The sequence below is a fragment of the Mirounga angustirostris genome, unplaced genomic scaffold, assembly GCF_029215605.1.
Source record: "Mirounga angustirostris isolate CCGP_5_RB_7025 unplaced genomic scaffold, mMirAng1.0.hap1 SCAF_10, whole genome shotgun sequence".
Lineage (NCBI taxonomy): Eukaryota > Metazoa > Chordata > Mammalia > Carnivora > Phocidae > Mirounga > Mirounga angustirostris.
In genome coordinates, this window is record NW_026991718.1 from 66,320,614 (window position 1) to 66,335,869 (window position 15,256).

The 15,256-nt window shown below is 36.7% G+C and overlaps 1 protein-coding gene across 6 annotated transcripts in view; it reads left to right on the forward strand.

Annotated features, from left to right (window-relative positions):
- Window positions 1–15,256, forward strand: part of ASB3 (ankyrin repeat and SOCS box containing 3) — a 112,718-nt gene that overhangs the window by 81,769 nt on the left and 15,693 nt on the right. For 5 of the 6 annotated variants that reach the window (XR_010405701.1, XM_045885001.3, XM_064572516.1 and 2 more), the window contains 2 exons: window positions 7,527–7,784; window positions 13,459–13,592. Coding sequence is in view for 5 of the 6 variants with exons in the window: in XM_045885001.3 (XP_045740957.1) it covers window positions 7,527–7,784; window positions 13,459–13,592 (392 nt within the window). In the remaining variant the exon portion in view is untranslated. The remainder of the gene's footprint in view (window positions 1–7,526; window positions 7,785–13,458; window positions 13,593–15,256) is intronic. The other variant, XM_064572517.1, reaches the window with a different exon arrangement.

Below are 15,256 nucleotides of genomic sequence, written 5' to 3' on the forward strand. Positions count from 1 at the left end.
TAGCTAATTAATGTCTGCTATTAGTTTACATGTCAGTCACTGTTCATGCAATGTGAGAACCATTTGATTATTTTGGAATTCCATAAAAGCTTTGCTGATCAAGCAAGAAAAGTGTCATTCTCCCAATAGGTTTTGTTTTAGTATATCAAGAGAGTAACATAGCCAAGTGTCTGGGGGGAAAAAGTCAATAAGAAGAATTTGTTAATTTTTTGTTGTTTCTTTCAGTAAGTATGCATTTTAAAATTTGGATTCTCAGGGGCACCTGGCTGGCTCAGTTGGAAGAGGGTGTTACTCTTGATCCTCGGGGTCGTGAGCTCAAGCCCCACATTGGGTGTAGAGATTACTTAAAAATAAAATCTTAAAAAAAAAAAAAAAGATTTGGATCTCTATAGTCACACACTTAAAAATTAAATTAATTAAAATTGCCATTTAAAAAGCAAGGATAATTGAATATAACTTTCATTTAAAAATAACTATTATGTGGTTTTGTTCCATAATGAAACAGTATGTGAATTTCCCTTACTCCCATTTACCAACTATTAATAAGAATTTGAGGTCATTTGGAAGACTGTTTTCTGAAATTAATTATTATTAGATATTAAAATTTTCAGAGATTTGGTAAGAGATAATGAGATAGGTTTAGTAGTGTAAGTTTTGAAATTTTATTTTTATAGCAACCATATGTTCTTATAATAATGTTAGTTTGATTTTTGCATTTGTGTGTTTTTTGGTAGTTTTGGCATTTCTCTGAGATCTAGAAATTTAGTATTTGTGGCCCTTCTTGCACTTTTGGCCTATTGTGTTTCAGTAAACTTTTGTCTGCTTTTATGAATGGTATAATGAATATCGAAAGGTGATGAAAATAATAAATATAAATAATGGCTCTGGGTTTTAAGTTTTCCCTTCTTTATTGTTTTATGTTTTATCCAGCCACGTTAACTTTTTAGCTCAGGATTCTAAAACATTTTTGTTCTGTATCCCTTTGAGAGGATAAGCTTCCATTTGAAGCAGTGATCTTTAGCTCTTCTCACCACTACGAGGAATGATGGAAAGGTGTCTCCTCTGCCACTGTACAAAAAGCAGTCTTGTCCTTTGGGGCTAAAAAGTTAACAGCTGCAGTGACATGAAAGCATCTTTCAAAAGCACAGTTAAGTAATTCAACTCAAATGAGAAAATATAAGAAAAAGACTCCTTTAACTGGAATGGGTGAAGGAGGAGGGAAGCTGACACATTTCAGTACAGTTTGAACAAACGTTACTGCCTTTTATAGATGACAGTAGAACACGATCATGGCTTAACTGACTTGATTTTGTCTTTCTAATTGATACTGATCATTGTTATCGCATAGTTTTATAGAAATCATGTCCACTCTCATCATCATATCACACATGGGTACACCTGACAGGACCTAATGTCTTCATTTGGTTTTCAACTGTTAGCTGAGAGCCATTCAGTAAAATTTACTATATGACCTTTTGATAACTCAGCTAATAAGTTGGTTAGATATTTTGTTGGCTCATTGGACATAAAATACTCAAGATGTTTGCCTGTTTCTTTTTCCTTTTTTTTTTTTTTAAGATTTAATTTATTTATTTGACAAAGAGTGACACAGCGAGAGAGGGAACACAAGCAGGGAGAGTAGGAGAGGGAGAGAAGCAGGCCTCCTGCCGAGCAGGGAGCCCGATAAGGGGCTCGATCCCAGGACCGCGGGACCATGACCTGAGTTGAAGGCAGACGCCCAGTGACTGAGCCATCCAGGCGCCCCTATTTGCCTGTTTCTGTTTGTTTAAAATAAGTCTTGTTAACATGTTGAATTTCCTTTTACTGTGATTCTGGCATCAGGGTACTGTTTCTGTACTTTTTGAATTTCAAAGAGCAGAATGATAAAAAAGGTACAACCCTGAAAATAAAGCCTAGACATTGTTTTTTTAGTTTTTAAACTTCTCCTCCTAGTATCTGTTGATTTCCACTGTTTTATAACATGCATTCTCTTAATGTGTCACAATTAGCTCTTGATATTCATGTTAAATAAGAAAGACTATTTCTTTTTAATTCATATGCTCTTTGAGAGTTTTCTAGTTCTTCATTGGGGCTTGAGAGAGAATTTGTTTTAAGTGTTAAGGGAATTACATGCATATGTCCATGTAATTTATATTTTAACCAAAGGTTATCTAAGCCCTAGGGTCTGTTGTTGCTCAATGATATGTGGTAATCAAACTAGACAAAAGAAAGGTTTTTTTTTTTTAAAGATTCTTTATTTATTTATTTGACAGAGAGAGGCACAGCGAGAGAGGGAACACAAGCAGGGGGAGTGGGAGAGGGAGAAGCAGACTTCCCGCTGAGCAGGGAGCCCGATGTGGGGCTCGATCCCAGGACCCTGTGATCATGACCTGAGCTGAAGGCAGACGCTTAACGACTGAGCCACCCAGGCACCCCAAAAGAAAGGTTTTTAAAGGCAGAGAGAGAGCATTAAAAAAAGGAGACAGGAACTTACTATCAAGAAATGCGTTGCTTAGGCAGGGTTGCCCTCCTAAGGGGATGGAAGGGTCCATCAGTAAATTTTCCAGTATTGACCAGGAAATTCCATGTTGACTGATTAAAGGTCACATTCCTTAGGGAGCTGACTGCAGTTAGGTTAGGTTTTAAGTCTTGGTTTACTGACTTGGGGGCCTTAAGCCAGATGATGCCATGTGGGGCCCGTGATTTTCTTTTTAACAGATCCATTTCTTTAATTTTAAATATATTTCTTCTGGGGGAATTTCTTTTGGGTGGCTCAGTTAAGTGTCTGACTCTTGATCTCGACTCAGGTTATGGTCTCAGGGTTGTGAGATCAAGCCCCACATTGGGCTTTGCACTCTGCAGGGAGTCTACATCTGCCCTAGATTCTTTTCCTCTCCCTCTCCCTCTGTTCTTCCCTCCTGCTCTCATGCTTTCTCTCTAATAAATAAATTAATCTTTTTTGTTTGTTTATTTAAAGATACTTCTTCTGAAAAAAAAAAGAAAAAAAAGAAAGAAAAGGTATTTCTTCTGAGATGTGTCCGGAGATCGAAGAAGACATTTTGGCATTTAATTTGAAAATGTAACTAGCATACTTTATTATTTTTTTCTAGCATACTTTATTTATTTATTTATTTATTTATTTATTTATTTATTTATTTTTAAAGATTTTATTTATTTTTTAGAGAGCGAGCAAGAGAGAAACAGCATGAGAGGGGAGAGGGTCAGAGGGAGAAGCAGGCTCCCTGCTGAACCGGGAACCCGATGTGGGACTCAATCCCAGGACCCCGGGATCATGACCTGAGCCGAAGGCAGATGCTTAACCATCTGAGCCACCCAGGCGCCCCTCTAGCATACTTTTAAAAAATAAATTCATCCTATAGTTCTCTCTTTTCTGACCTCAGTGTATACCATATGGGATTTCTCAAATATTTTCATTATGGAGCCTTTGTCATATGGATTGTTTTCAGGGTCTAGTGTTCCTTGGAACATACTTTGGGAAACATAGGTCTGGCCCTAAAATATTCCTCAATTTCATTTGACTATTTCATGAAGCAGTTTTCATAATAGAGGAACGATATTTCATATATTTGCTGTGTCATATTCACTGGTAGATTTTGGTTTGATATACCAGTTCTGCCAGTCACCAGTTCCGTGACTAAGCTTCACAGTTTTTGTGTCTAGAATGGAGATAATAGTAGAACTTACTTTTTAGGGTTGTTGTGAGGATTAAGGCAAATCTTCCATGTAACACATTTAACATAGTGCCTGGTACAGAATAAATACTCATTAAAGTTTGTTATTATAAGGAATTGTATGTGTGTATGTTCCTCCCACATTTTAGAGATGAATGGTTTATCTTTTGGCCTTGTTCTTCAGATTTTCTTAGCAGGAGCCACATGTCTGGGTGCTATATTAAAATTTTAATAAGAAAGCCACTAATTGTTTTGTAGTTTTTTCTAAACAGAAAATGGCTAGAGAACCCTTCTGTGGCACTTACCCTAATAGCTTGTATTTAGGGCTCTCATTTACCTTTGTATTCTGTAGCAGAAGTATGTTTCAAGAGCTAAATCATTAAGAGCTAAAGTATCTGTGGTTAGGTTGTTGATGGCTTCAGAGCGCTTGAGGGAAGAATTCAACCAGTCCCTGAATTGCACATGTAAACACTCATGCCTTGAAAATTGCTTCTTGAGAATTATATATCACATTTCTAGTGAGGCAGTTTCTCATAGTTTACCTGCATATTTATTGGAACTTGTTCAACAGTCCATGTGTAGCTTGTCTGTTCTATAGTGGAATCAGCAAGTAATAACTGCAGGCAAAATAATGAGAGCCTAGTCAAATGAGGTCGAAGTGGTTGAAATAAATTGGTGATAACTGTTTAGAACCACCAGTCAGAAGTATATCCTTTAGCATTTTTTTTTGCAGTGCAAGACCGCTGGCAACAAATCTCTCAGCTTTCCTGTATCTGAAAAGAACCAGAGGAAAAAATACATAAATATACGGCTGTTTTCAAGAACAGTAATATGAATGATGGACTTCTAATCAGGAACAAATAGCAAGATGGTAGACAGGCAAAAAGGTTTTAATTTTTATAAAGATATTTTAGAGGGGTGCCTTGGTGGCAGAGTTGGTGGAGCATCCCACTCTTGGTTTCAGCTCAGGGCTGTGAGATTGCAGGGTCGTGAGATTCAGCCACGTGTCGGGCTCCACCTGCGAGCGTAGAGTCCACTTAAGACTCTCTCAACTTCTCCCTCTGCCACCCCCCGCCAACGCAATCTCTCTTTCTTCTTATCTCTCTCTCAAATAAATATTTTTTAAAAAGAAATTTTAGAATTACTGATTTTTCTTTTCTTTTTTAAAAGACTTATTTATTTATTTGAGAGAAAGACCACAGTGGGGAGGGACAGAGGGAGAGGGAGTCCCAAACAGACTCACAGACTCACACTGATGCCGAGAGCGCAATGCTGGGTCTCCACTAGGGGCTCAATCTCAGGACCCTGAGATCACTACCTGAGCTGAAACCAAGAGTCAGATGCTCAACCGACTCTGCCACCCAGATGCCCCTCAATTTTCCTTTTCTAATTGCTATGTAAATAACTAAGAGTAAAGCAAATACTGTTTAAGGTTTTAACTAAAGAAAAGCATGAATTGGAGATTAAAGAACATAGATTTATAAAAATAGACGTGGATTAGGTAACAGTTTACGTATGTATTGGGTTTCTTAACTGCTTTGAAACTTTGATTTCAAACTGAATACTTAAGTCTTCATAAGTAGTTGGTTTCACATGACAGTGGATTAAACATTTTATATTTGCTTTCTCTATAATTTTTATGCCTTTATTTTACTTAGATTCCATTATATTGTGATTAAGGAAATATTTTTTAAATTTATAGCTGTTTAAAATAGAATTAATGCCAGTTTCAAAGGGAGAATGATTTTTGTTGTTGTTTTATTTATTTACTTAAAGAGAGAAGAGTAAGAGGGAGGGAGAGAGAGAGAGTACAGAAGGAGAGGGAGAAGCAGACTCCCTGCTGAGCAGAGAGCTGGTGTGGTGCGGGGCTTGATCCCAGGACCCTGAGATCATGACTTGAGCTGAAGGCAGATGCTTAACTGACTGAGCCACCCAGGTACCCTGGGAGAATGATTTTATTATGTATTTTCTTCCTAGTTGTGTACATAGTAAACATACTTGTTTACTGAGCTTTGTTACAGTTAAACTTATAGCATAAACAGTTTTTAAAATGTGGTCACAGGGCCATCGTAATTGCAGTTTTTGATGACTATATCATATTTTGTACTTATCCACTCCTCTCGTTAAACAGGTAATTTCTTTCTTTCTAAAGTCTGTTACAGATAATACTATTGTTATTGTTGTACAGATAGGATATAATTTCTTTTTGATTTTGTCTTGGATAAATTCCCAAGATTTATGCTTATTGTATTCTATTCTAGTTATTTATTTTTTAAAGTAGGCTCCACACCCAACATGGGGCTTGAACTCATGACCCTGAGGTCAAAAGTTGCATGCTCCACTGACTGAGCCAGCCAGGCACCCCCTATTATGTTTTAATTTAATTATATGTTTTATTTTATTTTAATTAATTAATTTTAATTAATTTAACTAATGGTAACTTATTTTACATATAATTTTACTTTACAAATACTTGTATAGTGTTAGTTTTGTATGCCTGAAAGGTGAAGTAACTGGTTCAGAGTCCCATAGATAATAATAGTAGATAATAAGTAGCTGAGCAGGCTAGCTCCAGAGATTGTGCCCCTTATAACTTTGCTGTGATATCTCTTTTGATACATCTTGCCAATTAGTTCTCAGGTTACACTTATTTTCAGTCAGTTTAACCACAACTTACCAGTATTGGATGATACATTAAAAAAATAAAATTAACCAATTTAATAGATATAAAATTATATACTTCTATTCTGTAAAAGTATTTGATAAAGAAGATTAATTTAAAAATATAAAGCTGTAAGTTAAATTTTTGTTCATAAAAAAACTTTTCTTGTTTTTACCATTATAAACTTAAAAATGAAAGGGAAATTGACTAAGACTCTTGCTAAAGGAAATGGTATCTTGGAAATTCCTAGAATGAGTCCTCTGTCTTTAGGGACTGATGACAATGTTAATTAACTTTGCTTCCAAGTATTTTGTTGTAGATACTTAATTGTACAAAAATACCACAGTTTGAGAAGAGTTTTCTATTTGTCAATGATAATTTTTAAAAATTATCTACTTAAGATAAATGTTTTAAATTCTAAGTGCACTACCTGTTCATAGTTGAAAATTAAAAACCATGCAGGAGGGTGTAAATTAGACAGTAAAATACTCCCTTTCCCCTAGTACCCTAGTCTCAATTCACTAGACACATGAAGGGGTGCAGGATGAGAGGCCCCAAAATGTATCATTTGACATAAAGATTATTTTGAGTTAAAAGTAATAAAAATCCAGCAGATGCAAGAAAAGCTCTCTGCCTCCCCCATAACTGCCTAACTTTACATTGGAAAGGGGAGCCTGCAACGGGGGAAGAGTACTGTTATCAGAGACTCCCCGTTATCTAAGGAACTCGTGCATAATAGGACAACCTTGTTTTTCCAAACCCCTCATTTCACCTTCCTGCTAATGAGCTCTCTCCCCTTCGTATCCTCAGGCCCTGTCCCTCTCCTTAGCTCATATAAGCGTCATGTTGCCTCTTTGTCTTTGGAGTTTCATGTCTATGTGGATTCTCCATACTTATGCCTATTAAATTTGATTTTCTCTTGTTAATCTGTCTCATGTCAGTTTGATTCTAAGTCCAACTAGAAGGACCATAGGGCAGAGGAAGTTCTTCCTCCCTGACACATGTCACAGGATTCCTCTATCCCATCTGCCATTTATTTTCCAGCTGTAAGTACTATTAACTATTTGTAAGAATTTTTTTATATAAAAGTCTAACTTCTCTTTTCTTTCTTTCTTTCTTTCTTTCTTTCTTTCTTTCTTTCTTTCTTTCTTTCTTTCTTTCTTGTGGTGGAGCTGTGAATTTTTTGGAATTGTGAATATTCTTTTGAAATATGGAGCCCAACTAAATGAACTTCATTTGGCATACTGTCTGAAGTATGAGAAGTTTTCAGTATTTCGCTACTTTTTGAAGAAAGGTTGTCCACTGGCACCGTGGAACCATATTTCTGAATTTGTAAGTCATGCGATTAAAGCACAGACAAAATATAAGGAATGGCTGCCATCTCTCCTGCTCGCTGGATTTGACCCACTGAATCTACTATGCAGCTCATGGTAAGAAATCCTACCATAGTGAAACTTTTCCTTTTTGAGTGAATATACTACCTTCAATTTCCCCCAATTTCTTAAGATTCCCATGTTGGGAGAAGGGCTTGTGTGTGTGTTTGTGTGTGTGTGTGTGTTTGCACATGATGGCTAGGTTGGGGTGATGGAGTTGGGGGCTGCTAATAGTGAGCTTGAATATAAGAGTCCTAATAAAAGGTAAGAGGTGACTGGAAGGGAGTAGGGGAGGATGGATTTTTGGAGCGGGCTATTTTTTCTACTTAGGTCATCTCTCATGCTCTTAAAAATGCCTGTGACAAAATGGTTGTAGCTGCTTTGGAGATGTCTTTTTTTTTTTTTTAAAGATTTTATTTATTTATTTGACAGAGAGAGACACAGCGAGAGAGGGAACACAAGCAGGGGGAGTGGGAGAGGGAAGCAGGCTTCCCGCGGAGCAGGGAGCCCGATGCGGGGCTCTATCCCGGGACCCGGGGATCATGACCTGAGCTGAAGGCAGACGCTTAACCGAATGAGCCACCCAGGCGCCCCTGCTTTGGAGATTTCTGTTGTCCCTTAGTCTACTAGAGTCAATACTCTTGTCCTATAGCATCTTGTTTATTTGAACTTGGTCTCCCTTAATAAATACTAATTTCTAAAGTAGCTGATGATATATGAAAGTTGAGTCAGGATTTTTCTTGGGCAAGAAGAGGACATTGTTTCTGCCAGCCTCCAGCTTTTGCAAAAGTTTTAAGTGTCTAGATAGAACCGAGAAGATAATTGTAGCAATGAAAGAACTCTGTTGGCCTGATAAGTCAAATGAGAAAACAGAATGAAAGTCTCCAGGAAAATGGAGGACAAGGGTATTGTATAAAATTTCAATGAAACATCTAGATGGCTTCATTTTTGTGCTTCAAAAACTAGCATTCACTAAAATAATGTTTAGTCAAATACTAGATTTTGCATTTCAGCAGAAAAGTGCTTTAAAGATACCTTGTTATTTGAGTTTTTTGTTAGAAAGAGATTCTCTTTGGGGTTCGTGCAGGCCCTGTTAGTGTTCCCTACTTGTATGTTTAGTTTGCACTTCTGGGGACTCCTATCTTTCCCTTGGTGGCTTCTCTATCTGCATATGATGAACAGGTCTGTATTTGGCAGGATCCCAGTATCCCACCTTTTTATTACATCTGAAAATATATAGAATTCAGGAATTTTTACTAAGTAGAGGTTTTATGCTTAGGGCTGTCATCCCTTTTGATACTAAGTGTTTCAGATATGTGGTTTGTAAGGAAAAACTGCTTTCTGGTAGGTTGTTTGAGGAACATAGAAGTATAAAGAAAGTTGAGATACACGTTCTGATTCCCATTTTACTTTTTTGTTTCTAGCTTTACAACAGGTTGAGTACCTAATTGTATTTACTCTTTTTCCCACTAGCTAATATCCAGTCGTTTGCCAGATACTCATTGTTGTAATTCTCTCTATATCTTTTCAGTAAAATTTCATAGAAATCCATTGTGTTTTTTATTTTTTATTTTTTTTATTATTTTTTTTTAAAGATTTTATTTTTTATTTATTTGAGAGAGAGAATGAGAGACAGAGAGCATGAGAGGGAGGAGGGTCAGAGGGAGAAGCAGACTCCCTGCCGAGCAGGGAGCCCGATGCGGGACTCGATCCCGGGACTCCAGGATCATGACCTGAGCCGAAGGCAGTCGTCCAACCAACTGAGCCACCCAGGCGCCCCGTCCATTGTGTTTTTTAGGTAATTGAATGAAATATAAAGATTATTGACAATTCATTGGGGATCACTGATCTTTTTTTTTTTTTTTTAAAGATTTTATTTATTTGACAGAGAGAGACACAGTGAGAGAGGGAACACAAGCAGGGGAGTGGGAGAGGGAGAGGGAGAAGCAGGCTCCCCGCTGAGTAAGGAGCCCGATGCGGGGCTCGATCCCAGGACCCTGGGACCATGACATGAGCTGAAGGCAGATGCTTAACTACTGAGCCACCCAGGCGCCCCGAGGATCACTGATCTTTAAAAGTTATTTGTATGTGCTTATTTGTCTTATACTCCCGTACATGTGCATGTACGTGTGCGCACGCACACACACACACCACTGAGATAGAAACACTTGCTAAGGAATGCTCTATCTAGCTATTAACAAAGTTATTTAAGTACCCTTAACTATTAGCTTAGTGAATTGTATGGTTGTGTTGGGCTCCTGACAGCTAGCAGCAGTGACCTCTCACCATTCTAGGATTCACTTTCCAACTGCTGCTGTAAATCCAGGCCAGCATGTGGGGTAGCTGTGGACAGCCCTGACAATGTGTTCGCAGCTTGGTGCTTGTCCTCACGGCACCCCCTCTCTCCTCAGCAGTACTCTTTGTGTTCCTCCACTGAGGATACTAACTCGACTCTATTACTTGTCCATTACTTTTGGCCTTCACACTCCCTTCTGGTTTCTGGTTTATTTTTTTCTTTAACCAACACTAAGTAGGCACTATTTTAAATTTGTTACTGTATTAACTCATTTAATATAGAATACAGTAGATACTGTTATCTGTATTTTACAGAGAAGGAAATTGAGGCCCAGAGTGTTTAACATACTTGCTCAAGCTCACACAGCTAGTTAGTGCTAGAGCTTAGGTTTGAACCTAGGCTGTCCTGTGTAGTGTGGCTCAAGTCTTTCTTTCTAACCACTGTCCTCTGCTGCCTTAGTCCTGTGTGTCCACATGGATCCTGTAGTTACATCACTTAATTTCAGCTACCTTAATCCCTTGCAAACCTGGGGGGGTTTATATGCCAACTTTTCCTGCTCCTTCCTATTCCTAAATTAAGAAGAACCTATAAGGGAAAAAAATTAAACATTGCCCCCTTTCCTTTCCTCCTCAGCCAACCACCTAGACTGCTGGAAGGAGAGGGAATTATTTAGCTTTATTCTCCCAGAAGGCTTTGTAAAATATGCTCTTCCATTCCCCAGTCCTGATAACAGGACCCTCCCTCTCCCCATGTGAATAGTATGTTTCAGAATTTGTGTGTTATATGGAGTACCCAGGTGACTTAAGTCAGTTTAGCTCCTGACTCTTGATTTTGGCCCAGGTCATGATCTCAGGGTCATGAGACTGAGCCCCGTGTCGGACTCTGGGGGCTCCAGGTTGGGCGTGGAGCCTGCTTAAGATTCTCTCTCTCTCCTCCTCCCTCTGCCATCTGCTTCCCCCCGCCCCAGGGTGGTACTCTCTCTCTCTAAAAGAAAAAAAAAAAGAATGTGTGTGTTATATTTATTGTCATATTTCTGTGTGCTGTATTCCTTGGGTGTGTTAGGACAGAAAAGAGTTGAGAACCAGTAAGCTACAAATTATTTTGAAGTAAATTGTAAAACTTTCAACTATCTGAACTGAGAATGCCACTTGCATATATTTTACTCCAAAGGAGTAACTTTAGTCACTTTATAGTCATTAGAAAAATACAATGGAAAATTTCACTTTAGCAATGAAAATGCTTAACATTGTCAAATTTTTGTTCACTGATCTTTTATTGAATGGATAAAGCTAGTGTTTATGCTGAATATGATAAATGTTTTGCTTTCTTTGATCAAATTTACATTCAAAGAGCTGTTACAAGAAAAATTCTCCCATAAAAATTCCAGTATGTTGTTAAAGTGGATTTTGGTTGTATCTTATTTATATCACACGTAAATCTGTTGCTTAATCTTTGTCATGTAAATTATAAATGTCTTTCCTAGTATTGCTTGCCTTAAACAGTCTTAAAAAATGTATCTGGCTGAATAATTGCCTGTCACAATATAATCTACAGAGTTGAAATACTTTTTCAACTTTAAATGCAAGACTAGGTACACCACCCCCCTGCCCCTGCCCAAATGTAATAGGTGAATAATAGAAAGTAAATGTCATCTCTGCATTTAGTTGATTAACTGTCACTTGTTTATGATTGTACAACTGCTTTGTACAATGTAATGGTCAATGTAGTACAGTAACAATACATTTTTAGTGGCATTATCAGCATTGGTAGAATACACTCACCATTATATTAACTAAAGCTGTATAAACAGATTTATTTCTCGTGTGTGTTTAGATAACTGCATAAAAATGACTTTGTGTTTGGTCACACTGAAACTTAGAGCACACTTAAGCAGAAAAATGAAACCATTAAAAATGAAATAAGGAGTTAGAATTAAGTAACCTTTGGTACAGGGTACTAGAAAGTCAAGGGGATTGTTTGCTTTTGAATATATTTTATCATTTTATTTATTTTCAGAATTTCCTGATAGGTTGTGATTTCACTGAGAGCTTCCCAAGAAGTAGAATGTTTTCCTAAAGCATTTGTACTACACTTTAAGTTCTTTCTTCTATATGCTTGCATATTAGAGAATTAAGAATTTGGGAAATAATTTTCATACTCTCTAATCAGTCATTTCAAGGACACTTTGACCCTGAATTACAAGAATTAAGTTATCTTTCAGATGACATGTTGAGAGTATTACTCAATTTCTTTCCTTTCCTTCTATTTTTTCCCCTTCTTTAGTTCTTGCCCAGTAATGTCTTCAAAAAAGCAACCTTGGAAAGAATTTCTGAAGTAATTACCGGAAGCCCTAATCATTTTACTTTTCTTCAAACAATGTGATAGAGTAGGGGAGTATCTAGTTGAGTACAAGATAGATAATCCTGTTAGAATTTGGAGTTCCCTTTAAGCTGTGACTAAATTTCATGTGTATAATGTTTTAAGCCCTATCAAAAATGCAATACTGAAAATTTCAGACCAGTTCTAGTAATAGCAAATATTTATGTAACATTTTTGTCTTAAAAGTATGTTTACTATATTGTTTCATATTATTTTCACCAATAGTCCCCTGAAATAGGCAGGTTAAGTATTATTCTCATTTTAGAGACCATAATCTAGGGCTTAAAGAATTTAGGCAACATGTTTGTAAGTAGTAGAGGTGGTATTAGAAACCAGAACTTTTCTTAGACTAATGCTCTGTTCAATAGGATTCAAGTGCTTATAAAATTTGGGGGAAGTCTCCTCTGGCTGAATTGGTAGGAAAAATTTGAAATTATTTTGAAAAAACAGAGGAAGAATTGTTTGTCTTGAACACCTTTCAGTCCTTAAAGACGAAACTTATTTTGGTACATCTTTTAGAAGTGAATCTATAATGGGGAAGGTTCCTAGAGGGGAGCAATTGTACGTGCCTGAGAGTTGGACAGAAAAAGGCCATCTCTCCCATATATATTCAGTTTAGAGTTAACTTTGGGTGTTTGGGCTTTATCCTTTTAGGGCTGTTAAATTGTGAGTCTGTGAGGGTGACCAGTCTAGGTTCAGCAAGATGGTTCGAGTAGGAGGAGGTAATGGCAAATCCACTGATGACGCTGGTACTGTCTCTCTTTTTCTTACCACTGCTGGCTGAGGAATGGGAAGGAAAGTTCCTGTCCTCTACAAGTGTAGAGATTCTCTGGTCATCTACTGGACAACTATACATGTAGTCGATTCATTTTCTTATAGGAACCTGTAGATGATGGTTCGTATCTACTGAACTTGCCTCCAGTTACACGATTATTTCTATGTCCCAGTTTTCGCTCTTCCTTCTATACTGCGATGTTGTAAGAATAGTTGTGTGGTGTTTGTTTTCAGGATGAACTCTTTTGTGTCTAATGGTATGTTAACATCTTGCCAATATAGGATTGACTCAGTCAGTGATGACATCCTTATCTTCACTTTGGAGTTTACCAATTGGAGGAGGCTTCCTCCAACTGTTGAAAAGATGCTCTCCACTCGTGCCTCAAACTCCTCTTGGGCTCTGCAGCAACATATTGGTAAGAAAGTACAATTTTAAACATGTTTCACTACTTTTTCTTCTCTTCCTCCTCTAGCTATGTTATAATTTTAAGTGACCAGAGTCATTGGAGAACATATATTAAATAGTGACTAATCTGCATTTTCTTTATGTGGGGAAAGGATGGGGCTGTGGTAATGGTGGCGGGGGATCATAGTAATTTCCTTCAACAAAAATCATATCTGATTTGGTAAGTTTAGCTTAAAGGACATATAACAAAAAACAGGTATTTATTGATATTTTTATTTAATGGTATCCTTTTATTTCTAGTAAGGATTATGTAAACAAAAGTGAGTCCTAAAAATGTTGTTAGAGAATATTTAGTTTGTGATCAGAAAAATGCTAAACCTAATTTTCTTCTTAGGAGTGTGTGTGGATTTGTGTTCTCTCTTTAATAATTTATCATCTCTAAAAGGAAGTATGACCATCCCTTATTTATGACTGTTCTTACTGAATGCATGCCAATGTGTTGGTATAACTATCAAGATGAGCTCGGTGAAAATTCTGTGAATTGATTGATACTTTAAATGACTGTTTTAAAACAAATTCTCAACTTCCTTTCACTTATTAAAATTTTTTAAGCTAGTTAAAAAAAAGCATACAGTAGAAGATTTTACACAAGGAAACTAGTTTAAACTAAACATAATATATTGCAAAGTATTCCTATTTCCTTATTCAGATTTATTTTACTTTAACTATATTTTGTTAAACAGATTATATGTCTTAAGTTAGGAAAATTATTTCTTCACTGCTATTTTGCCTGAAATGTAGCTCTTCATAAAATACGTTGAATAGGTTTTTAACAAGTGAACTTATGCATATGTAGAAATGTGTCTTGTAATTTCTTGGAAAATTACATTTAAGTAAATTTTCTCAATCAAAAACAGACATTCAGGAAAATACACTCTTGAACTGAGGTGTATTCAAACTCTTAAGAGAGTTTTCTATGGAAGAAAAAAAGTAATGTTTGGAGTCTGAGTCTTTTCATACAGAATTTATTTAATGATACTGTTGGAAAACTCACTTGCATTTAATTCTTAATGTTGAGAATTGCATCTTCTTTTACTAATTATGTATCTGAAGCAGCAGAGAACAAGTATCTATTCAAAATAGAATATGGGACAATGGATTTGGGAACAAAAGTCAAATGAGGGAGCATATGCCAAATGGGAAAATTATTGCAGGTATCAATTAGTAAAGATATGTGAGAGTTTACTCTGAAGACTTTAACATATGGCAGGTTTGTCCAGATGAAGGTAAAAATTGTGCTTGAGTACATTACCTGCAGTAGACTAAATCCATCAAGGGCTTCTTGTTTAATTAGTCACTAGGTAGAGCTTGTGTAGGGTAATAATCATTATCTCTTAAGAGGATTTTATTTTGGCTGAAGATTTGCAAAAGTCCTTCTCAGAGGTACTAATGTAGCTAATGCTTTTCTGGCCAACTTCTTGGTTCCATTTCTATATATCCAACTGCCTTTTGTACATCTCTACTTGGTATCCCACATTTTGACATATCCAAAAAAAAAAATTTTTTTTTTTGACTTATCCAAAATTTGAACTTGTCATTTTTCCTACTAGTCCTGCTGTTCCTTCTGTATCCTGGTTTGAGAAGTGGAATGGTTTGGGAGCTACTGACCTAGAG